Source organism: Podarcis liolepis (assembly GCF_965112155.1).
Source record: "Podarcis liolepis genome assembly, chromosome: 1".
NCBI lineage: Eukaryota > Metazoa > Chordata > Lepidosauria > Squamata > Lacertidae > Podarcis > Podarcis liolepis.
The window spans coordinates 124,665,519-124,690,750 of NC_139554.1; the positions used below are offsets into that span (position 1 = coordinate 124,665,519).

A 25,232-nucleotide genomic window follows, 5' to 3' on the forward strand; every position below is an offset into this window, starting at 1 on the left:
CAGAGAGGAAGTACAAGTTAAAAATGAAGCAAGCGTGTTTGTTTTACCCTACCCCCGTTTATTTCGGAAATGGGCTCGTCCAGCTCGCCCCCTCCCGAGCTACGTTACGTAGCAATGGGCTGCGTTCCCTTGGGCGGGGTTTGAAACGAGACTCTGCTCTCCGCTTCTCCCTCCCCTCCCTAAGTGGACGCGTCCAGGTTCGTCCTTTTCCGGGAATGGCCCGGGATACTTCGTGGCGCAATCCATTGAGCCGAAGTAGGGGGACTTAAGCGGCGGAGGAGGCCAGGTGGTTATCACCGTAGGAGGAAGCAGCCCAGACTTTCTGGTTTGCTTTTGAAGTTTCGTCTGTCGTGTCTGTCTCGCGACAATGAGAGCTTGCAAAATAAATAAATGGTGCTTATGACTTGTATTGTTTCCGCGTTTCTATATGTATGGTCTACTTGAGATTCCTGCATTGCAGGACTAGATGACACTGGGTACCCCTTCCAACTCTGCAGTGATTTGGTGGCAGCGATTTCCATCAGGCAAAGGAAAAATGGGGAGGGGAAAATATGCAAAGGTTCATTTGCTTTTAAACGCAGTCGGGTTTTCTAGTGCGAGGAAATTGTAAATTTAATAATAATAATAATAATTTATTATTTATACCCCGCCCATCTGGCTGAGTTTCCCCAGCCACTGTGGGCGGCTTCCAATCAAGTGTTAAAAACAATACAGCATTAAATATTAAAAACTTCCCTAAACAGGGCTGCTGATGGCGCTTCCGGCACTGTCCATCATCATCATCATTAATAATTATTCCCGTGTTACAGGTGGGGTGCAGGATTCGAGACATATCACTCATGCCTTCATTACAGGGGCTGGAGCCGAAATTGAGTTACAACCACCCTGCTCTGTAGTCAGGTGGTGTTATCCTTACGGTTGGCACACCAGCCAATGGCCTGGCCAAGTTGTGTCAAGCTGAAATGCATTATTACTTGATTGTGGCAAGGTATCTCATGTTCTGAGAATGCTGCTGTGTAAGGCAAGTGGGGGTTTTTTTGCTTTGCTATCGCTTTTATTGTTTTTTTTAAATCTTGTGTTTTTATGTTGCGAACTGCCCTAAGATATACGGATAATGGGCAGTATACTAATTAAATAATTAATTGCATAATAGGTGGCAGCTTATCTTTTTTGTTTCATTATGGTATCACTTGTCAGCGAGAGTGAGATCTGCTTGTGCCCTAGGCCTGCAACATTCGGGAGAAAACTGCAGGGTAGCAAATTCTATGGCAGTGACTGCAAAGCCATAAACTACACAAGCACTGACTAGGAAGTTGACTGGCAAGGTCAAAGACACATCCTCACTTGGCCATGGAGCCCATTAGGTAATGCCTGGTGAATCTCATACACTTAGCCTAGCCTGACTCTTGAGTGCTGTGAGGGAAAAATTAAAAACCTGGGGTGTGTGTGGAGGTGAGGAGAGCTTATGTAGGCTGCTCTGGACTCCTTGAGGAGACAGCAAAATACAAAAATGAAATAAGTAATTCATTGTGACTCATACAGTTTCATAATAACATTTTTTTTATTAGCATATGTGTCAGATCTCTTGAAAACAATAGTTCTCAAATCATCATGTGAGCAAAGGTGATTATCAACAGGATAATAAATGATTAAAGTTAATGCTTTAAAAGTACTTGACCATTATTTTACCAGCTAACTGCTTCCCTTTTTATGGGTCTGATACCACCCCCCACAGGTATGTTCAGGTTGAGGAACAGACCAGTGGCTTATGACAGCCTTGCAATGTAGTCTAGAGTTGTTCCTATTTTGCAAGTAAAAATTGCCCGCCTCCACAGCGCACCTTGGCAACACGTGGTCACTTTCTGCTGATGACAGTTTTCAGTTTCCTCAGCTATGCTATGTGGGTCTACTCTGAGTAAAGGTTAATTGAATACCAAGTCTGGGCAAGTTCCAGGAGAAGGTCTGCTTAACTGGGCAGGTTCCAGGAGAAGGTCTGCTTAAACGGACAGAATGTATAAGCCAAATGAGTACTTCAGCAGTCTCCCCTGTGCCCTAACATTTACTAAATGATTCTCCCTACATCCATATGATCCTCAAAGCGCAAACCAACAATCTCACCCCTCTCTAACTCCTCTGAATAAAAGCTGAGGTGTATCTGTGTGCCTGGTAGGCAGCCACCTAATTACAGCATTTTATATGCCTACAGTTACAGATGTAGATGTCAATGGCCATTACAATACGATATGAACACAAATCACAGATGTAGAGATACAGTTGCTAATTCTCACAGTTTGGAATTAAATTTTCTTATACAACGTCTATGCTTGATTATACGCCTGTTGAAATTCACAGATTTGTTTTCATACATCAATATAATTTTTAAAAATCCTGCACAGCTGAAATTAATATCGTTGTCCTTCTTGTGTGTGATTAGACTGCGACTGCTCTTCTAATGAGGAAGAACATACAAAAGCGAAAAACTTTGGCGGAAAACCAAGACGTTAGTCTACTTCAATAGCCCATGGTTTATAGGTCCCAGGCTTGTCCTTTGGAATCTAAAAATGAGAGAGAGAAACAGAAGGGCTATTCTTATGTGCAATTTCATATTAGGAAATAAAAGAAAATCAACCAATATAAAACTTGTTTTAATGAGAGGAAAGCTACAGTGCATTGAAACATGTGAGATACGAGTTTATATTGATCTGTACTTACTTCAGCCATTGAATCACTGTAGTTTAGTTTTTTTCCTCTCTAACAGAACTTTTTTAGACATCACTTTGCAAGTGTCCCTACCTGCATGCTATACAGGCAGCATGAACAGTTATTCTTGTTTATTATTGATTTATTGAACTTGTTAATCACTTTATCTTGCTCAGGGCAACCCAAAGCAACTTACAATTGTGAAATTGTTCACACACACATACAGGGGGGTGTCTTCTGGCTAGTGTGCATTAGTTTATTTGCCCCCACGCCTTTCAATACCCCATTATACTTCTTGCTCCCTCCTGTGAGTTTATTGATATACTGGAAGCCCAAGAGCAAAGGATACCCATAGGCTTCCTCCATTGTGCAATGTTGTTGTTGTTTAGTCGTTTAGTCATGTTCGACTCTTCGTGACCCCATGGACCAGAGCACGCCAGGCACTCCTGTCTTCCACTGCCTCCCGCAGTTTGGTCAAACTCATGCTGGTAGCTTCGAGAACACTGTCCCACCATCTCGTCCTCTGTCGTCCCCTTCTCCTTGTGCCCTCCATCTTCCCCAACATCAGGCTCTTTTCCAGGGAGTCTTCTCTTCTCATGAGGTGGCCAAAGTATTGGAGACTCAGCTTCAGGATCTGTCCTTCCAGTGAGCACTCAGGGCTGATTTCCTTCAGAATGGAGAGGTTTGATCTTCTTGCAGTCCATGGGACTCTCAAGAGTCTCCTCTAGCACCATAATTCAAAAGCATCCATTCTTGTGCAATGTAGTCAGCTTCATAACTGCATATTTATTTTCTTGTGGTGAGGCACTCTGAATATGCTCAGAGCCTGCTTGCTCTGGCACCAGGCACACAGGAAACACCACACAATTTCATTTATTGAATGAGGCATGGTTGGGGGAGAGCACCATTTTGGCTTTTGCCTCAGCAGCAAAATGTTTTGGAGTGGCCTTGAGGGGGAGCCATTAGAAGCAGGAGAGGAGACACTTCATGCAATGCCTTTTTCAAACCAGAGATCATATATCTCTATTACTATGAGGTATAAAAAAAAGATTTTTATTTTTTAAAAAATATATATATTAAACTGTTATGCATATTATGGCCCAAATCCATACATACCTATACAAACTGAGAACAGAAGTAAATCTCACTGAGTTCTATGGGGCTCATTTCCAGGAAATTAGCTACAGACTTGATGTCAAATATTCCCAAGAGCAGCCTTTGAAAGTTATTTTGCAATTATAGTTTTCTGACACACCCCCTCCCTGCCTTCCCTATTGGAAATGATAAGTAATAATAATTATTCTTATTATATAGTATAATATGGCGCAAAATCGTGAGTGGCTGGACTTGACTGTCCTTGTGCAGTATCTTGGGCTCTGGAAGCAACTAAGGTGAAGGGTGTGATAGGAATTTTGAGGTCTTAGATATATGGAAATGTTCATAAATGTACTAACCAACCACGTACATAGATCAGCACAGGAAGACCAACCTGGCACCATTTTGATTCCTAAACTGAGCAAATGTTTTCTCTGCAAGGTCAAAGTGGGAAACCTCCCCATTGTCTCTTTCCGCACAAATCCTGTCTTAAGGGCACATTTAAGATATGAATAGGGTGTGAGCCTGTGACATGGCCCAGGAACTAAGTATTTATCATTACAAAAGACTGGCCAGGCTACCCAGCCAATCCAATCAAGTAACCTGCCAGACAGGAGAAAAACAACATTCAAATTTCTGTTTTAAGGCCGCCTTTTCTGAGATGTAGGTATGATGTATCTGAGGGGTGGTCTTAGGTTACACCCCTTCTGTGATGTATGTATGATGTTTCTGGGGGTGGTCTTGATCTACAGGGTGGCAATTTCAAAAGTCTTTATAAGGCCTTGCACGCCATTTTTCTGGGTTCCTCCTCTCTCCTGCGGGTGAGGGGAGCACCCTGTTGCAACAGATCAATAAAGATCAGGCTTACTAGCTGCCTTGCTTCTGAAAAATATTCTCTGGCTGGCCTCTGTTATTTTCTCCTACTGATAGAGAACCTACTTAAGGTCTCTATACGGGCTCTTAGATACCCCATAAGGGAAAGGGAACAGTGTTTTGTATTGATTTGTATTGATTTTTACTTATTGGGGGGCAGCTGCCCCCCCAGCTACGCCCACTAGACTAGATGGTCCTCCAGCCATTTTATCCTAGGTTCTCTGCTCTGCTGAGTCATACTGGACCCCTCAGTTCTCTCCCTCAGTTTTCTGTGTCTTGGTGATGCCAACAGGAAGAAAGCACAAAATGAATGCAATATAAGGTGGTGGTGGTGTTTTTAAGGAAGTATTTACCATCTCTGTAAAGTCATCAACACAGGCCATGCGAATCCTTTCTATGTTCAGTGGACTGTCCATTGTGAAAACACGGTGCAATCCTCTTTCCTTCCGGGCAGCAGCCACTGCATCCCGAATAGCAAAAAACACAGAGCATGCTTGGAATACGCCAGCTTCACCTACACCCTGCAGGAAGATGAAGACAACCAACGATGGAACACAAAGATAAGGGAAGATACATAAAGTTTAGACCAGGGGTCAGCAAACTTTTTCAGCAAGAGGCGGACTATATTTTGAAAAAAATATATTAACAAATTCCTATGCCCCACAAATAACCCAGAGATGCATTTTAAATAAAAGCACACATTCTACTCATGTAAAAACACGCTGATTCCCAGACCGTTCATGGGTTGGATTTAGAAGGCGATTCAGCCGCATCCGGCCCACGGGCCTTAGGTTGCCAACCCTGGTTTAGACAATTTTTTTTTTCCAATCACCAGTTGATAGTCACCTTGTTCTGGATGGGCATGCAAGCTCCTGTCTGGTTGCAAGGTGTCACCACCACACCTCAGCTAAAACTCAATTAAAAAACTTTTAAATAAATTGTTCTGCATAATCCCATTAAAATTAAGAGTGGTTGTGCAAGTCTGAGTTTGGCAGATTGCAGAGAGTATGTCCAGACTGGCAAAGCATCCACTTAAGATATTTAGGCATTAACTGGAATGGGGAAACATAAGAGGCTAAACTGGCAATAAAATATCAGAAAATGGCTTTAAAAGCCTTCCTTTGTTTCTAGAGATAACCATCTCTAGAGCATCTGCTTTGAGATGAATGCTTTAACTGAGCCTCTTGGAGATTCATTGCAATAGTAACTACGGTAATCTGTACCAAACACCCTCTTATGTATTATCCATCACCACACTTTTAAGTTGTTTACCTTGGAGGAGTAGATTGCAATTGGGTTCCTTGAGTTTGGCAAAAGGTAGATTCTAAACTGCTCTGGGACATCACAGACAGCAGGAATTTTATATGTGTCTGGACCCAGCGTGTACTGCTGTCCTTCTGGGGAGAAGTATATTTCTTCCATCGTATAAAGTCCAAGTCCCTGCATAAAGCCACCTTCAATCTGACAGAATAAAAATGCATAAATTCTGATTTTCATTTTAAATAGATTGTGATTTGCTCAAAAGTATTTACTCTTTTCCCTGTGCAGCCACGAGGGCTGGGAATTTGCTCTGACACTCCTCTGTGTTCAGTGCTGCAGTTCCAGACATGCTGATTGCTAAACCCCTTAATAAAAATGCAATAAAAATGAATTGGGGAATGGTTGGGGTGGGGAAAAGTACTGCCTGTTTTCAAGGAAGTTGTGGGGGCTTTCATTCTGCAGGGTGGATATACTGTGCGATCATTGAAAGAGGAAGTCCCTTTTGGTATATAGGGACTTCAGTGGCAGCAAAAACAAGTACCGTATTTTTCGCCCTATAGGACGCACTTTTCCCCCTCCAAAAATGAAGGGGAAATGTGTGTGCGTCCTATGGGGCGAATGCAGGCTTTCGCTGAAGCCTGGAGAGCGAGAGGGGTCGGTGCGCACCGACCCCTCTCACTCTCCAGGCTCCGGGCAGATATCCGCAAGCCTGGAGAGCCCGACGGGAGTTCCCCCCTTTATTTCCCCCTGCCCCCCAAAAAACTAGGTGCGCCCTATGGGCCAGTGCGCCCTATAGGGCGAAAAATATGGCATATGTGTCAGCTATAAAGCTGGTGTAGATTTATTCATAAAATACTGTATAATGTAGGCAGATCACTTGCTAATGGAGAAATGGCTACTGAATGATAGTTCCAATATGAAAGACATTTCATTTATACCCTTTGCTGTGGTGGCCTTTCAAGTCCTCTCTCTAAATGTTACTTTTCCTTGAATCAGATGCACTATGCACAGGGGAGTACCAAATCAGTACACTTTGGAGAAGGACTGCCCACCAAACTTATTCATGAAAGGCTGCTTCCTTGGCCGGCAAGCAGCAAGGCTTCCTACCCATCCATTAGATGCAGGCGGAAAATTGCACTTTTGGCACTGGATCAAGGCTTACAGGAAGAAGCACTCCAAGAATAAAATGCAACAGGGCATTTATTTATTTTTTTACCATTCAGAAAGGCCCCAATCTACTTGCTTACAGCTAGTATAAAGTGTAAGTTCAAAGCTCTTGGTACATGCCTGTCCTATGTCAACAGCTGGATTGATGCTGAAGCAGGCATCCATGACAATGTCTGTTCGGATGTTCTGTTGGACAAATAAGCTGTTGTCAGCACATTATCTTTTTATAAAGCCTTAAGAAAAATTAGAAGACAAAGGACACCCAACTCGAAAGTACAGTAACCATGAACACAATATCAGGGGCCTCAAAATTGAATTTCTAGCACATCAGAATATTTCTGAAGCCCTGAGCCCTGACTCGCCCTTTTGAATTGCTTGCAGAAGTCCCGGAATATGAGCACCAGATGATTCCCCCCACTGACCAGAACAAGGAATAATAATAATTTTTTATTTATACCCCGCCCTCCCCAGCCAAGGCCGGGCTCAGGGCGGCTAACAAGCAATAATAAAAACAAGTTGAATGAATACAACTTAAAAACAAGATTAAAATACAACAATTAAAATATTGAAACATTAAAATATTAAAATGCAGTCTCATCACAGGAGGAGAAAGGAAAAAGAAAGCGGGGGAGGGAATCAAATTGGCTCCAAGCCAAAGGCCAGGCGGAACAACTCTGTCTTACAGGCCCTGCGGAAAGAAATCAGATCCTGCAGGGCCCTGGTCTCATGAGGCAGAGCGTTCCACCAGGCCGGAGCCAGTGTTGAAAAGGCCCTGGCTCTGGTTGAAGCTAATCTAACTTCCTTAGGGCCCGGGGCCACTAGGGTGTTGCTATTTATGGACCTTGAGGCTCTCCGTGGGGCATACCAGGAGAGGCAGTCCCATAGGTACGAGGGTCCTAGGAAGAGGGATGGAAACCAGAAACCTGACATTTTGATGTTTGGCCTCTCTCTTGCATTTGGAAAACTTGGGGTTTACTGTTGTGTCCCAGATAGTCCGGGGTTCCGACAAAGGAAGAATCCTATTCCAAGCATTATCTTGTAAGGAGAGGCCATACTCTAGTGCAGCCAATGGGCTGTCTATGCTAGAACATATGAAGCTGTCTTATAAAGTTCATCCAACTATCCCAGTACTAAATACTCTCACTGGCAGTAGTTCTCCAGACAATCTGCTACCTGATCCTTTCAACTGGAAATTATAAGGATTAAATCTGGGACTTTATGCAAATAAGGGGTTGTACCCATTGAGTTATGTCCTCCTCCAAAAAACATGGCTGTGATGACAGGGCCTGGTTCCAGATACAGTTTGTAATACTACCAAGGCACAAGTAAAAGTATTCTAGCCGTTGCAGTATATGGGCGTCTTAAGCACAACCCAGTTGTCCATTCCAATAGCAATTGAAGTTTTCCATCTCCAGTGGCTGGCTGTTTATTCCTTTTTGATACACAGTCATATTGGCTATTTTTCAAAACTTCTAGTGGCACAATGTTCCCTCAGTTAAAGAGCAGTTCATATCCAAACAGAGAGCGAAGGAGACCCATCAAACCACCCAGTGGCCTATGATTGCCAAAGAGGAGGTAGTGCTCAATTTTTACCTTATGATCACCTGTCAGGCAGTCAATCTCAACCTCTGAACAAGCAGTACCAAAAACGTAGTATGGAAATGCGTGGCCTTCTCCTGTCTTCCAGTCCATATTGGTGACATATCCTCTGATGGGTGGAGGGGAAGGAAAGAGTCATTTAGATATTAGATTTCAGTTTTACTACACCATGCTCAACAGAAATCATGTAAAAAAAGGCCAAATTACTTGAATGCTCTGTATTTTGCCAGCACAGGGTGGGAAGCAGAAAAAGAAACTGGCTGTGAGATGGACTACCCAATGACAGAATGGGTATTTTCCGGTTGAACCCTATCTGATTATGGCAATAGACACTGGTCCACACCCCAATTCCAGAATCCTGGGGTTTCTTTGATGCCATCTAACCAGTGCTATTTTTCTAGAAAAAGAGGTGCCGGAACTCTCCACGAACGTCTTCATTGTTTTCTTATAATGGCAATGGCGGCCACCTGAAAGGTGCCAGAACTAAGTTCCTGTGAGTTCTGGCTGAAAGAAAGCCTTACATCTAACACTGGCTCCTCCGACATAAGATGTGGTCTCCTGGAAAACAGTACAGCCCCTTGTTGTAACATATACAGTAAGTATAGTTGGCATCAATAATAATAATAATAATAATAATAATAATAATAATTTATTATTTGTATCCCGCCCACCTGGCTAGGTTTCCCCAGCCACTCTGGGCGGCTTCCACAGAGACCAAAAATACACTAAAATGTCACACATTAAAAACTTCCCTGAACAGGGCTGCCTTAAGATGTCTTCTGAATGTTTATCTCTTTGACATCTGAAGGGAGGGCGTTCCACAGGGCGGGCACGACTACTGAGAAGGCCCTCTGTCTGGTTCCCTGTAACCTCACTTCTCACAATGAGGGAACTGCCAGAAGGCTCTCGGTGCTGGATCTCAGTGTCCAGGCTGAATGATGGGGGTGGAGATGCTCCTTCAGGTATACAGGACCGAGGCCGTTTAGGGCTTTAAAGGTCAACACCAACACTTTGAATTGTGCTCGGAAACGTACTGGGAGCCAATGCAGATCTCTCAGGACTGGTGTTATGTGGTCCCGGCAGCCACTCCCAGTCCCCAGTCTGGCTGCCGCATTCTGGATTAATTGCAGTTTCCGGGTCACCTTCAAAGGTAGCCCCATGTAGAGTGCATTGCAGTAGTCCAAGCGGGAGATAACTAGAGCATGCACCACTCTGGCAAGACAGTCCGCAGGCAGGTAGGGTCTCAGACTTAACTTTAAACTATCCAACCCCAATCAGTCTTAGTGGTACTCCAAAAGACAGCAGTTTAGGAAACGACGATAGATGCCTTACTTGAAGTAGCCTGTAGCTGAGAGGTTGATGCTTTCCTCATAAGCTTCCATAATCTGCAAGAGGAATATATTTAAATCAGATTTCAAAAATAAATGTGTATACATCAAAATAACAAGGAACATTCAGAATGAACTTTCTATCTCTGCACAACACAGGCAGGATTTATTATTTGTCTTCCAGAGCTACATCTGCCTGCTTCCTATGCTATCCCTTCAGCCCCACAGAACTATAAACATTCTAAACATCGCAGCAAAAGGTGGGCTGTCTCTTTTTCCTTTGCTGACTGACAGCTTGCAACCAGCTGCCTGCATGGGTCCGACAGTCCAGACCAGTTTGGATGATCATGTTTCAGCTTATCAGGCAGAGATATTATTGTCTGAATGTGGCCTGTGTTACACTGATGGGTAGGAACGCCCATCACAGGCTGAGGTCCCTCTGTGTTTAAAATGGAGACGGCTGAGGTTGCTTGTCCATTACGGGCGCAAGATCTTTATTTTATTTATATCCTACCTTGCTCCAAATACAAGACCCCAGGCAGCTCACAATACGAATTAAAGCAGCTATGACCAAAACACAACACTCAATGAATTTTTAAAAATAAATAAACGAGGCACCCTATTAAAACTCTTGAACACTGAAAACCATTTAAAAACACAATGACGAAACTGAGAAGGAAAAGCCTTATGAGGACTACTCTTGTTTTTTAAACTAGACGAATCATCCAATTTAAAGTAAGGATCTCTGAATTAATAAGGCATAACAAATCAGAATGAAGTACAGTGATCCTCAGCCTGCAGTTTTACTGAAGCTAGTAGGAAGTGCATTACAAGATCAGACGAAGGTTTGGCAAATCCTACATTATTTGCATTAAGGGACGCAGGTGGCACTGTGGTCTAAACCACTGAGTCTCTTTGGCTTGCTGATCGCAAAGTCGGCAGTTCAAATCCGCGCAACGGGGTGAGCTCCCATTGCTCGGTCCCAGCTTCTGCCAACCTAGCAGTTCGAAAGTACACCAGTGCAAGTAGATAAATAGGTATCGCTGCGGCGGGGAGGTAAACGGCATTTCCGTGCACTCTGCTTTCCCTCACGGTGTCCCATTGCGCCAGAAGCGATTTAGTCATGCTGGCCACATGACCTGGAAAGCTGTGGACAAACGCAGGCTCCCTCGGCTGAAGCAAGGTAGTAGCCTTCGACTGGACTTAACCGTCCAGGGATCCTTTACCTTTATTTTTACCTTACATTCTTTGCAAATATTCCATTAACAAAACAGGTGTTAAATAGTCCTGCAGAAATGGGCTAGAGCTCTACTGATAGACTGTGAACTGCCCTGTGATTTTGACATCTCTCCAAAAATACTGTGTATGTTTTACATTGAATCTGGAACCAGTGCAGGATCTGAGATTGGGCAACATGCTTAGATTTAATTTTGGTCTAGCTTAATTAGTTGCATTTTGGGTGAAAGTTTTGTTCCTCTTCAGATCTGGTAAGCTGCAGTGCAGCAGGACACCTGGTTGGGGAAGGCTATTTAGATTCATAGCAAATGGAAAAAGGATAGTTTTTTTCTGAGTACTGAGAAAACATTTGCTCAGTTTAGGAATCAAAATGGCTTCAGGTCGGTCTTCTGTGCTGATCTATGTACGTGCGGTTATGAACATTGCCATATATCTAAGACCATAAAATTCCTATCACAATATGCGATGCAAGTTGGGTCATAATTCAGTTTTAAGATATAGATGATGTTTACCCAATCTTCCCATTTCCCCTGAGGGTTTTTCTTCATTATTGGTTCTAGCCGCTTCCGGAGAATCTGGCAGGCATTCTGTGAAGTAGGGTGGCAAAGAAAGGTAAGACAAATTAGTCAACAATAATGAAACCCAAGTTTCACTTTTTAAAAAAATATATTTTTAGTATTGTACTCTAGGATTGGCACTTTTTTCTGGACTTAAACTTCTTTATAACATGGATAAATTAAATAGGCAAAGTTTCCTCAGCATAGGAGAGCAATTTGTCAAAAACAATTTTTAGTGCCATTGTTTATTTTTATTCATTTGTTTAAAAGATTTTGACAAATTCTTCTCTGGGTGGATACTGAAATTAGAATACATTTTCAAATGCAAAATCAAAGAAATACAAATTTCATTGCCAGGAGCAATAACCACAGATTGGAGTATTATAGCCCAGCATAAAATAACCACTCTGAAAATAATGTGCAATGAGCACTCTCAAAGAATAACTGTAGAGTATTGCAACAGATTACAAAATAATGGGAAGCTAGGGTGGAATTCATGAAGGAAAGTACAGCTAAGATCTTGAGAATTGCATTTGTCCTTAAATATGATAAACAAAAAAGAACGGATATTAAGAAACTGCTTTATACCAAGTCTGGTACAGTGGTGCCCCGCAAGACGAATGCCTCGCAAGACGGAAAACTCGCTAGACGAAAGAGTTTTCCGTTTTGGAGGTGCTTCGCAAAACGAATCTCCTATGGGCTTGCTTCGCAAGACGACAATGTCTTGCGAGTTCCTGCTGGTTTTTTTTCCTTCCCCCCCTTTTTCTAAGCTGCTAAGCCGTTTATCAGCTGATCTGATCAGCAGATAAGCCGCTAAAAGCCGCTAATAGCGCTAATCCGCTAATCCGTCAATGGGCTTGCTTCGCAAGACGAAAAAACCGCTAGCCGAAGAGAATCACAGAATGGATTCTTTTCGTCTTGCGAGGCACCACTGTAGTTGGTTCCTTCAAGTTTAGTAGTTTTACCTGCCCACACCTGATATCAAGTGGATGTGGCTAAACAGCCTCAGGGCCAAATGGGGAGGTCTGCAAGCCTCATTAAGGCCTGCAAGCTAAGGAACCTGGACCACCAAACCCTCTAGAACACTATGGTCCTTCCTAGTAAGGGTATGAGTGAGTACAGGAGTAAGTCTGAACTCTCTAACAGCTGGAAAACGAGGCCCCATTTCAAATAAAGTTTGTAATGTTTAAATCCCACTGAAGCCAATTCTCCAATTTCAGTGTTGTTTTTTTATAGTGCAACCAATACACGTCTGGTGAGATGCAAGCCCTGCTGAGTTCACTAGATCTTATTTCTAGGTAAGTGGGCACAGAATGACAGCAGGACCTCCAGTGTGTATTTTTTAAGACTACAACTCCCATCACTTCTGACCACTGGCTATGGTGTCTGGGACTGATGGGAGTCCAAAGAACCTCTGAACTGCTGCAGGTTCCTCACTCCTAAACTACAACCTTAACAGCATTCAACACTGGCATCTGTTTACGCTGGGAAAATTCAGTTTAGAAAACCAAAACAAAGCCGTATTATTAAGTGATCCAGTTTACGGGCCTTGAGTTATCATCGTAGTACACACCATACATTTAAAGTACATGCAATGCACATCTTCCTCCCAAAGCATTCTGGGAATTATAGCATATTAGGGAATTGTAGCTCTGTGAAGGAGTAAAGTACAGTTTCCAATATTCTTTAGGGGGAGTTATGCTTTTTTTAAATGTATAGTGTATACGCAGCCACAGCGTGCCAGAAGAAGAGAACATACACAAAAGTATTTTGAACAAACCATAACAATATCAAAATATCAAAAGCACCCTGAACAACAGAAAGAGGGAAATTCTCAGATAAGCAATAGCGACAGATAAGTATCTAACCTGGACTGCTTTCCCGTTGACTTCAGTGCCAATTGATCCTGCAGTGACCACCGCATTAGGTATTGTTACTGAAGTTGTTTCATAAGGATGTATGTAAGACAATGGTATCTTCAATTCGTGGCTGGCAACCTTTTAGTTTAGAAAACAAAGATATTGACCAGGGGTTAACAGCATAACTTCAAACCAACAGGGGAAAATAACATTTATAGTTGCAGTTAGACACATACAGGAGCAAAACTTGTTGGAAAATTAGTTATCTAGCTCAGAAAGTATAAACATTGAAACTTTTCTCTATTTTTAAAAACACAGATGTAAACTGGATCATATACAATTAACTAGCAAAGGAGTGAGTAGCTTTGTTTGATATTTCATACTACCTGTAACATCTTAGTGTATATTCCTTGTCCCATTTCCACTCCACCATGGGACACCAGCACAGACCCATCCAGATAGATGTGGACCAGAGCTATAGCCTACAGAAAATTAACAAACTGATTATCCATCAAATCAAATCCTACTATGATTTGATACAGAAAAACATTTCAGGAGCCAAAGAAGATACCGTATTTTTCGCTCTATAAGACGCACCAGACCACAAGACGCACCTAGTTTTTGGAGGAGGAAAACAAGAAAAAAAATATTCTGAATCTGAGAAGCCAGAACAGCAAGAGGGATCGCTGCGCAGTGAAAGCAGTGATCCCTCTTGCTGTTCTGGCTTCTGGGATAGCTGTGCAGCCTGCATTCGCTCCATGAGACGCACACACATTTCCCCTTACTTTTTAGGAGGGAAAAAGTGAGTCCTATAGAGCAAACAATACGGTATATCCCACAGTGGCAGAAAAAAGGACACGTTGATAAGGTTCCAGGTTCAGTCACTTGATGAGAATTTGGGGTACTAGCAGGGTTAGGAAAGAACTCAGATGGAAAGCAGTTGCCAGTGATGGTACTGACTAGATGAGATTTTGGTCTGGTATTTTAGGAGCCTTCTTGAAGCCTAGCAACAGGATAAAGAGAACTGTTCCTTATAACAACATTCTTCAACTTTGAGTCCCTGGATAATGTTGGACTACAATTCCCAGCCAGCTTAGTCAACAATCAAGGATGATGTGGGCACTGAGAAATCTGTCATGTCTCTATTTAATTCAGGTGAATAGTAAATTTCCAATTCTTTTTAATGGCTGCACATTGCACCCTTGATCACATCCTTTCTAGATGGGGCACAAATCAAAAAGCTGAAACAATTCCCATCTCTGAACTGTTGGGGGGGGGGGGAGAAATTGCCCCTGTGCTATTGTTAAAGCTATGTCTCACCCATGTTTAAAATGAATAGAAATACTCCAAATAAATAGATACTGTTATGAGTTGGGGGGGGGCAGATCCTCCTAAATTCTTAGATGTTGCAATTTAGCTAATATTTGGAATATTAAGGGAAGATGCCAGCGCAATGTAGAAATACAGGCTATACTTGTTTTCCTGTTCAGGAGATGAGCTGATAGAGGTGCCATTAAGAAAGGAAGGGGAGCAGAGTGTTGTTGTTGTTGTTTAGTCGTTTAGTCGTTTCCGACTCTTCGTGACCCCATGGACCTGAGCACGCCAGGCACTCCTGTCTTCCACTGCCTCCTGCAGTTTGGTCAGACTCATGCTGGTAGCTTTGAGAACACTGTCCAACCATCTCATCCTCTATCGTCCCCTTCTCCTTGTGCCCTCCATCTTTCCCAACATCAGGGTCTTTTCCAGGGAGTCTCTCTTTCCAGGGAGAGTTGGGAGGGGAAGGTTGCCCGGGTTGCAGGGGCATGATGTCACCACATGTAAAAAAAGGTGTCCTTTTTGCATGAAGCTTGGGCTGCATTTAGCAAGGGTTTTGGGGAAGAGCGTGGGGCCAGATGTCATGCGGGCTGGTAGAGGAGACAATGAGGTGGCATTTGGGCTGCCTTTGAATCCAGCGCTGTGCCCTCTTGAGTTGTGATGCTCAGAACCCTCTCTTCATTCAGACTCAGGTTTGAATATGTATAAATAAACCATGTTTCTTAAAGACACTACAGTCTCCGCTGTGCCTTGATTTTCCAATGGAAACACAAACCCTGCCAAGACCCCTGGAATCATGCATTGTACGGCAGAGACTCAATACACTGGGGGAGTGGGGCAATGACCTGCAGCTAGACAAGTTGGCAAGAGATCTGTGAATGGGTGTCCCACAGTTTATTTAATGGTAAGTGGAGATCTAGGAAGAGATGGACATTTGAATTGGGAATGTGGCACCAGAGGAGAGAAGGCTTAACCCTTTCCCCTTGTGCCATTGTACCCACACAAATTGCTGTTTGCCCTGTATGTTTCTAACAACTTTGACTGTTGTTACTCTGCTTTACTTTGTAGATGGGTAGATTTCTGGAGTATCAAAAAGCTTGCCTGGTGGTAATATGTGGTATTAAATCCAACCGAAAACAGCATAGGAATGATCTCAATCCCTTTCTTCTTCCAGTAGTTTTGCTTGTTAAATTCTTCCGCTGCTTTTCTCCTGTTGTAGTAATCAGACTTCTCCAGGCACTCTTTCCAACATGCGACAAGATTTGTAGCATCAACCTCTTCTTTGTAGGGAGTCTCAGATACTCCTTTGTACATGTTCATCCACCGGACCTTTAAAGGAGACATGCACGACACTGTTAATATCTTCCAAGTTCTTATAAGCCAAAACATTATACGTTCATTACAAAAGCTGTTGTTTTCCTGATAAAGAGGTTTTGTGTCAGAGCTGCTTGAAGATCCTAGCTCACAGAGGATCACGCTAGCCAGCGGTCATTAAGTAAAAGTCTTTATTGAATTACAGTTTCCATTCTCACGCTGCTGCGCGCAACTCTACGCCTAGTAGCTAGGTCGGCGAAGCTCCGTCTGAGTCTCCGCCCTGTGTGCACCAACTTAATATCCTAGCCTTGCTCCACCTTTTCCTCCTGACTGTCCTCCTCTGGGTCCCTCTACCCCCCGGGGCTTCTTCCTTCCGGGATTCTTCTGACGCTGACCCAGACCCTCCTGCCTCCTTGCGCCGGGCTTTAGGACCTGGCTCTCTTTCGGGGCTGCTTACTGCGCCGCCTTCCTCTGCATTTGAACTTGGCGCGCGCGCCCAACCTTCCACTTTCCTCTCAACCGTTTCTTCGCTCCCCGATGGAGGTGTGGCCATCCCCGACTCATGTCCTCCCTCCTGTGGAGGTGTGGCCACTCCTGACTCATGTCCTCCCTCCTGTGGTGAGCTGCCAGCGCTTCCCCCCTGGCTCCCTTCCTCTTCCCTGCTTCCTGGCGGTGACGCTGGTCCCGATTTCCAGCTGCTCCCCCCTGAGTCCTCTCTGGCTCTGTCTTCCTGGGGTGCCCCCCTAGACTCCCCCCTTGCCCTCGCCACTGGTGCTCCTTTCTGTGAATCCTCTGATTCACTGGAAAGACTAGGAGATCTCGGGTCGTCGTCGTCACTCATCTTTTCTTCTGCCTCCTCCCCTTCGCTCTCTGTTTCCTCCCTTGCCCGTGCTTCTGCTCCTAAACCCCTGACATCCATCCCCCCCTCGAAGCCCCCCATTCCCCCCTCCCCTCCTTCCGGTGCTGGAGCTGGGGGCTGCTGTTGCAAAGGGACGAACGTCGGGTATCGGTCGCTTCCCGTGGCAGGCCTCCATCTGAAGTCTCCCGGGTCTTCCTCCCCGCTCTCGTCGACGACAGTCACCTCCGCTTCCATCTCTGTGCCGCCGTGCTCGAAACCAGGGTCGTCCCCGAAAACGTCCATGTCCGTCTCTCCCTCACTTCCTCCTGTCGGTGTTGCTCGTCCTGGGCCTTCCAGCCACCATCTGCGCCACTGCTCCTCTGGCCTATCGTCCCACCAATACGAGGGTTCTGATGCAGATCCCGAGGGTGACCCCTCCGGGGAACGGACGTCTTGTGTCGGGTCCTCGTCCGAGTCGAACCCCCGGAAAGTGCTGGCCGAAAGTGTGGGCGTGAAAAGCCAGTCGTCAAAATATTCTGCTGGCATAGGTCTATGGGGAAAGAGGGCATGAAACTCGTCTTTGAGGAGAGGTTCGTCCAAGGCGTAGCCCGGCACCCAGCTGTTCGCACTGGCCGGGGTGCCCTCCTTGGCGAGAAAGTATTCTACCCCCTCTTCCCCCCATCTGGAGTCCAAAATCTCAGTGACTTCGTTGATGCGCTCCTTCTGTGCCACTTCCGCGTGCCCTGTTCTGTCTCTGACCGGACTCGGCGCTGTTCCGGGTTCCTGGAACCTGTGCGGTGCCTTGTAGGGAGTGAGCACCGATCTGTGGAATACCGGATGCATTCTGGAACCCTCCGGAAGTGCCAGTCTGAAGGCTACCGGGTTGACCTGCTCTTCGACTTGGTAGGGCCCCAGTTGCTTATGCCCTAGTTTCTTCTTGGCCAACGACCTGGCCGGCACTGCGTGGGCTGCTAACCAAACCCAGTCTCCCACGTGGAGCTCTTCTCCAACCCTTCTGTGCTTGTCTGCTTGTACCTTGTATGCGTGCTTGGCCAGCTCCAGGTGGCGCCTCAGCTGATCGTGGACCTCCTGCAGCTCCGACGCGAACGCATCTGCTGTCTGCGGCTCCCCCTCCCCCATTCTTTCCAGTCCCGGGAAGGTTCTGGGGTGCCTCCCGTTGTTGGCGAAGAACGGCGTGACCCCCGTGGACACGTGCTTCGTGTTGTTGTAGGCGAACTCGGCAAGCGGTAGGTAATCCACCCACGTCGCAGGCTGTTGATTTGCATAACATCTCAGGTACTGCTGCATGATGGCATTGACCCGCTCCGCTTGCCCGTTGGTCTGCGGGTGTCTCGCCGACGCCAGGTTGATCTTGACGTTCAGGAAGCCCATCAGCTTCTGCCAGAAATTCGAGATGAACTGCCGCCCCCGGTCGGACAGAATAGACCGTGGCAGACCATGAACCTTGAACACGTGGTCTATGAACAGTTTGGCGGTTTGCTCCGCCGTGGCCACCTTCGCACACGGAATGAAATGCGCCATCTTGGAAAACAGGTCCACCACCACCAGCACTGCCGTCTTGCCCCTTGAGCTGGGCAGATCCGTGACAAAGTCCAGAGCCACCCTTTCCCAAGGTTCGACCGGAGTTTGCAGCGGTTCCAACAGTCCGGCCGGCGGTTTGTGCACTGGTTTGGCCCTCTGGCAGGTGTCGCACCTCGCCACGTAGTCTGCGACCTCCCCTCTCATTCCAGGCCACCAGAAATCCCTGGCTACTAGTTCCACCGTCTTCTCCTTGCCAAAGTGCCCGGCCGTGGGCGCGTCGTGCAGCTGCTGCAGCACCTTGGCTCGAAGTTCGTCTCCCGGCACGTAGATGGCCCCTTTTCGGATGAGCAATCCATCTCGTAGCCGGAAACCGTCGGCCGCTGCCTTGCCCCTCTGCACCTCTGCCATCTTTGCTTGTGCGAAGGAGTCCTCCTGCAACGCACGTCGCACCGCCTCTAGGTCCACGGTCGCCGCGGCGCACGCCCACACTGCTGGTGCGAAGATGTGCATGGCGGCCGCTGGCGTTGCGTCCTCCAGATACTGTGGCTTACGGGAGAGAGCGTCTGCCATGATGTTGGTGTCCCCCGGGACATACTCTATTCGGAAGTCGAAGTTTGCAAAGAACTCAGCCCAACGTATCTGCCTCTGGTTCAGGAACTGTGCCGTGCGCCAGTGCTCTAGATTCTTGTGGTCCGTGCAAACCTGCACCGTGTGCTTGGCGCCGATCAGAAAGTGCCTCCACGCCTTGAACGCTGCGTGAATGGCCAGCAACTCCCTGTCCCAGATGGTGTAGTTCTGTTCGGACTTGCTGAGCTTCCTGGAGTAAAACGCTCCCGGTCGCCACACCCCCTGCGGGTCTTTCTGCAACAGGACCGCCCCCACGGCTCTGTCCGAGGCGTCTGTCTCCACCCTCATCGGCTTGCTGGGGTTGACATGAAGCAGCTGCTCTTCCGACGCGAAGAGACGCTTGAGTGCCTGAAAGGACTGCTCCGCCTGCGCTGTCCAAACGAACTTCTTCTTCTTGGAGCTAAGCGTGTCAGTGATGGCCGCTGTCTGCATCGCGAAGCCCTTGATAAACTTGCGATAGAAGTTCGCAAAGCCGACAAACCGTTGGACCTCCTTCCGGTTGCGCGGACTCTTCCAATCCAACACCGCTCGAACCTTGGCGCTGTCCATGGCGAGCCCCTTGTCAGACAGCTTGTAGCCCAGAAAATCCACCTCCGGCACGTCAAATTGGCACTTCTCCAGCTTGGCGTAGAGCCTATGTTGCTTTAGCCTGCTCAGCACTTCCTTGACGTGTCCGTCATGCTCCTGCTGCGACTCCGAAAAGATCAGGATGTCATCTAAGAAACAGACGCACGTCTTGTAGAGAAGTCCCGCCAACACGTGATGCATAAACGCTTGAAAAACGTGGGAGCCATTTTGCAATCCAAAAGGCATAACTCTATATTCGTAGGTCCCCAGTGGCGTGAACATGGCTGTCTTCCACTCATCTCCTTCCCGCATGCGAATGAGGTTGTACGCCCCCCGCAGGTCCAACTTGGTGAACACTCTGCCCTTCCGTACCTTTGCGAGGAGGTCGTCAATACGGGGCATGGGGAAGTCCGATGGCCTAGTCAGACTGTTCAAAATCCTGTAATCCACTACCAGTCTTTTCTGGGGCGTGTCCCGCTTCTTAACAAAGAATACGGGACTGCCCCCCACTGCCCTGGACTCCCGGATGAAGCCGCGTTGCAAATTATGGTCAATGAACTCTTTGAGTTCCTGCAGTTCGTCCTCTGACATGGAATACAGTTTCCCTTTAGGCAGCGCCGCCCCCGGCAGCAGGTCAATTTTGCAGTCATATGGTCTGTGAGGGGGTAGCCTGTCTGCCTCCTTCTCGCAGAAAACTTCCAAAAATTCAGCGTACTTGTGTGGAATCGCTTGCAGCGTGCCTAGCAGCAGCTGTGACTCCTCTTCCTCTCCTTCCTGCCTGGGCACGATGCAGTGTTCAGCACAAAAGGAAGAGCCGAAGGTCAGCTGCCTCTGGTACCAAGCCATCGCTGGGCTGTGCTTGTCCAGCCAACTCATGCCCAATACAATGGGCGTGTCAGATAGTCGAGTGACGTTGAAGCTGATGATTTCTCTGTGATTCCCAAGTCGCATCACCATTGGTGGCGTCTGCTTCACCACTTGCCCCCCGAGCAGCTCCCTGCCATCCACCGTGACAACCTGCAGGGGCAGTGTGGCCGGCAGCAACTGCACAGCGTGCCTGTCGACAAAGTCCTGCCCTATAAAGTCCGCATTGCTGCCTGAGTCAATGGTGATTGGCACGTCCATGGTGATTCCATTGGGCAGTTGGAGAGACGCTGTGAGCCTCACTACTGGTTTGGGCGGGAGGGGGTTCACGGGCTGTAAAATCGCTGGGGACTGCGTCACTAACACGTCTGGCTGGGCCCCAGTGCCTCTTCCTCCAGCCAGACAGCCTCGTTTCCCTGCTGTGGTCCTCCTTGCTGTGTTGCTGCAGTCACCATTGCTGAGGCTGCAGTGAGCTTGTGGGGCCTCTGGGGACACTCTTTCGCCATATGCCCTGGCTCCTCACAGACGTAACACTTCCTGTTCCCTCTAGGAGGCTTCGCTTTCACTGCTGCTGGTGCTAGGGCTCTGGTTGCTGACTGAGCCCTTGCACCTCCCACCTCCATAGGTTCGGCTCCTCCTCCTGGCGGAGGCGTGGATTGCGCCCGCGCTGCTTCCCTGGGAAAGAAGGAGGGGCCCCCGGCTGGTTCGCGCCCTCCACGCCCTTCGTCCCTGTTCCACGGACGTCCTTCCAGCCTCACCCCCACTGCCAGTGCCCTCTGAACGACCTCCTGGGTGGTTCGGGGTCTCTCCCCCCTGGCGATCTCATCTTTAATCGAGTTATGCAGCCCCTCCCAAAAGAGGTCTCTTACAGGAGCCGAATCTCTGTCCCATTCCAGGGCACTGACCAAGGCGAAAAAGCGGGCATGGTACTGCCTGACGCTGGCCCTCCCTTGTCTCAGCCCATGCACCTCCTTCCGTGCAAGATCCACGTCAATACTTGATAAAAAACACCCATCCATTGCTTTAATAAAGGCATCTGCATTCTGTAGCGCCGGATCCTTATCTCTCCATAAATTGCGTAGCCATGCTCTCGCATCCCCATGCAGATGGGACATGATGAACCCCACTCTCTCTTGTTCATCTCTAAAGTCTTTATGCAGCAGTTGCAGTGCGCACAGTACGTCGGCTCTAAAGTTGGGATACTGTTGCAGGTTCCCATCGAAGTGAGAGACCAGCCCGCCTGTCCGTCTCGCCAACCCAATGCCCTCCTGCCGGGGTGTCTGCTTTGTCAGCACGTCTAACCTGACCTGGAGATCCCTGCAGGCTGCGGCTGCTTCCTCCTCCCTCTTCCTGGATGCTAGAGCCTCGGCGTTCAGTTGTGCCACCGCGTTTCTGAGTTCCTCTATCTGCTGCTCAGCCGTCATGTCGTCTGCCGTTCGTGAGCTTGCTAGTAGGCACCTGTGTCTCTCCCCTCCTCGAGGCTGTAGATGCCCACAAGTAGAGACGGAGCTTACTGTCAGAGCTGCTTGAAGATCCTAGCTCACAGAGGATCACGCTAGCCAGCGGTCATTAAGTAAAAGTCTTTATTGAATTACAGTTTCCATTCTCACGCTGCTGCGCGCAACTCTACGCCTAGTAGCTAGGTCGGCGAAGCTCCGTCTGAGTCTCCGCCCTGTGTGCACCAACTTAATATCCTAGCCTTGCTCCACCTTTTCCTCCTGACTGTCCTCCTCTGGGTCCCTCTACCCCCCGGGGCTTCTTCCTTCCGGGATTCTTCTGACGCTGACCCAGACCCTCCTGCCTCCTTGCGCCGGGCTTTAGGACCTGGCTCTCTTTCGGGGCTGCTTACTGCGCCGCCTTCCTCTGCATTTGAACTTGGCGCGCGCGCCCAACCTTCCACTTTCCTCTCAACCGTTTCTTCGCTCCCCGATGGAGGTGTGGCCATCCCCGACTCATGTCCTCCCTCCTGTGGAGGTGTGGCCACTCCTGACTCATGTCCTCCCTCCTGTGGTGAGCTGCCAGCGCTTCCCCCCTGGCTCCCTTCCTCTTCCCTGCTTCCTGGCGGTGACGCTGGTCCCGATTTCCAGCTGCTCCCCCCTGAGTCCTCTCTGGCTCTGTCTTCCTGGGGTGCCCCCCTAGACTCCCCCCTTGCCCTCGCCACTGGTGCTCCTTTCTGTGAATCCTCTGATTCACTGGAAAGACTAGGAGATCTCGGGTCGTCGTCGTCACTCATCTTTTCTTCTGCCTCCTCCCCTTCGCTCTCTGTTTCCTCCCTTGCCCGTGCTTCTGCTCCTAAACCCCTGACATTTTGTATTAAAAAAGTGTTGATTCCATAACTACTAGGCAACAGAAACGCCCCGTCACTGCATGCTGCAGTTACTTACACACAGAAGCCCTGTCCCAAAATCAAAATGATGGCGATCCTACTCCTGGGCTGGAACAACTCATCCACGCTTGTCCCACTGCTTTTATCTGATGAGACAGCATCTTCCAACACACCAGAGAATAGTAAGCTAGCCTGGGAGGCCTGGGGCAGGCCAGGAAGTACAGAGTGTTCTTTCTCCAACACTTTGCTGTTTCTCCCCCCTAGCAACTGCTACTTGAGCCATGTGAATCACTTGGCCCTAATGCATGGGTAGGCAAACTAAGGCCCGGGGGCTGGATCCGGCCCAATCGCCTTCTAAATCTGACCCGCAGACAGTCTGGGAATCAGCGTGTTTTTACATGAGTAGAATGTGTCCTTTTATTTAAAATGCATCTCTGGGTTAATTGTGGAGCCTGCCTAGTGTTTTTACATGAGTAGAATGTGTGCTTTTATTTAAAATGCATCTCTGGGTTACAGTGGTGCCCCGCAAGACGAATGCCTCGCAAGACGAAAAGCTCGCTAGACGAAAGAGTTTTCCGTTTTTTGAGTCGTTCCGCAAGACGAATTTCCCTATGGGCTTGCTTCGCAAGACGAAACGTCTTGCGAGTTCTTGCGAGTTTGTTTCCTTTTTCTTAAAGCCGCTAAGCCGTTAATAGCCGCTAAGCCACTAATAGCCGCTAAGCCGCTAATAGCCGTGCTTCGCAAGACGAAAAAACCGCAAGACGAAGAGACTCGCGGAACGGATTAATTTCGTCTTGCGAGGCACCACTGTATTTGTGGGGCATAGGAATTTGTTCATTCCCCCCCCCTTCAAAATATAGTCCGGCCCACCACATGGTCTGATGGACAGTGGAGCAGCCCATGGCTGAAAAAGGTTGCTGACCCCTGGCCTAATGGAAGGACAGGCCCTGATAATGTTATAGCAGGCAAACAACAGCATCAGGACTTTCAAAAACAAAAGCATAGCTTTCAAGTCTGGATTTTTAATGAGGAATTAGCACACCCAATTTTAATGGGTCTTTCTAACAAAACAGCCTGCAACCAGCGCTTAGTGAGCTCCCTTATAGAACCCAGCAGGGAGACAGATGTGGACAAGACTAGAATTAGTTGGCTCTGCCTCTATCTACTGTCTCTGCCCTACCAGTCCCAAGCAGAACCAGGCACCACTGAAGCTTAAAGCTTCTGGCTGCATTCACAATATCCAGACAGTAGCCTGTAAGAGAGGCTGTGTACCCTCAGTCTGCATAACCAGCCCCCAATCTCAAAGTAAAATGTCTATGTTTTAAATGGCAAGATGTCACTGTGTTATGTACTGACTTGAATTGGATCCAAAATGCCTGATTGCTCCTAGAACAATAGGATCCAAAAGGCAGCAGTCTGATTGGTCCTAGAACAATAGGATCCAAAAGGCAGCAGTCTGATTGGTCCTAGAACAATGCAGCAGTATGATTGGTCTGCAGGAGCCACCCAATCTGGCTCCAGATGGAAGTGAATCCACAACCTGATTGGCCTACAGGAGAATTCCGGAATTAGCCAATCACGTGCAGCCCATTGTGTAAATAATGTATATAAAGCAGATATTGTGGGGGAACTTCCATTCCTCCTCACCACTATGAGCTGAATAAAGAGCATGAAATCCACTCTCGACTCTGAGTATATTTCACACTGGCAATTTCAGAACCTTTCAGCACGTAACATGTGCCCCCAAAAGGCAAGTAAGTACTCCAAAATCAAGAAAGGATTGCTCTCAAAGTTAGCAGAAGTAGGATAATTTGGGGTGAAATCTACCAGCATTGCCTCACAAGTCTGTACTTTAAGTAACTATGAAGAGTATTGTGTTACAGAAGGAGTAGAACAATATTTGCTGCTTCCGTAATGGTCTTTGCCATCCCTTTGTTCCCCAAAGTGAATTGCGCCCAAACTACCACAGTCCTGAGAAAGTTACCGCATTTACTCGAGTCTAATGCACCATCAGGGACGTGGATGGCACTGTGGGTTAAACCACAGAGCCTAGGACTTGCCGATCAGAAGGTCGGCGGTTCGAATCCCCGCGACGGGGTGAGCTCCCGCTGCTCGGTCCCTGCTCCTGCCAAACTAGCAGTTCAAAAGCACGTCAAAGTGCAAGTA

At 47.3% G+C, this 25,232-nt stretch overlaps 1 protein-coding gene across 2 annotated transcripts in view; it reads right to left on the reverse strand.

Moving 5' to 3' along the window:
* Positions 1-1,542: 1,542 nt before the first annotated feature.
* LOC310689672 (aldehyde oxidase 4-like) overlaps positions 1,543-25,232 on the reverse strand; it is a 73,304-nt gene continuing 49,614 nt past the window's right edge. For both annotated transcript variants that reach the window (XM_083467552.1, XM_083467553.1), the window contains 10 exons: positions 16,090-16,317; positions 14,061-14,156; positions 13,684-13,812; positions 11,771-11,845; positions 10,027-10,079; positions 8,689-8,803; positions 7,216-7,281; positions 5,941-6,129; positions 5,022-5,189; positions 1,543-2,555 (listed from right to left, as the gene is read on the reverse strand). In XM_083467552.1, the coding sequence (XP_083323678.1) occupies positions 2,502-2,555; positions 5,022-5,189; positions 5,941-6,129; positions 7,216-7,281; positions 8,689-8,803; positions 10,027-10,079; positions 11,771-11,845; positions 13,684-13,812; positions 14,061-14,156; positions 16,090-16,317 (1,173 nt within the window). In that variant the 3' untranslated portion in view covers positions 1,543-2,501. The remainder of the gene's footprint in view (positions 2,556-5,021; positions 5,190-5,940; positions 6,130-7,215; positions 7,282-8,688; positions 8,804-10,026; positions 10,080-11,770; positions 11,846-13,683; positions 13,813-14,060; positions 14,157-16,089; positions 16,318-25,232) is intronic.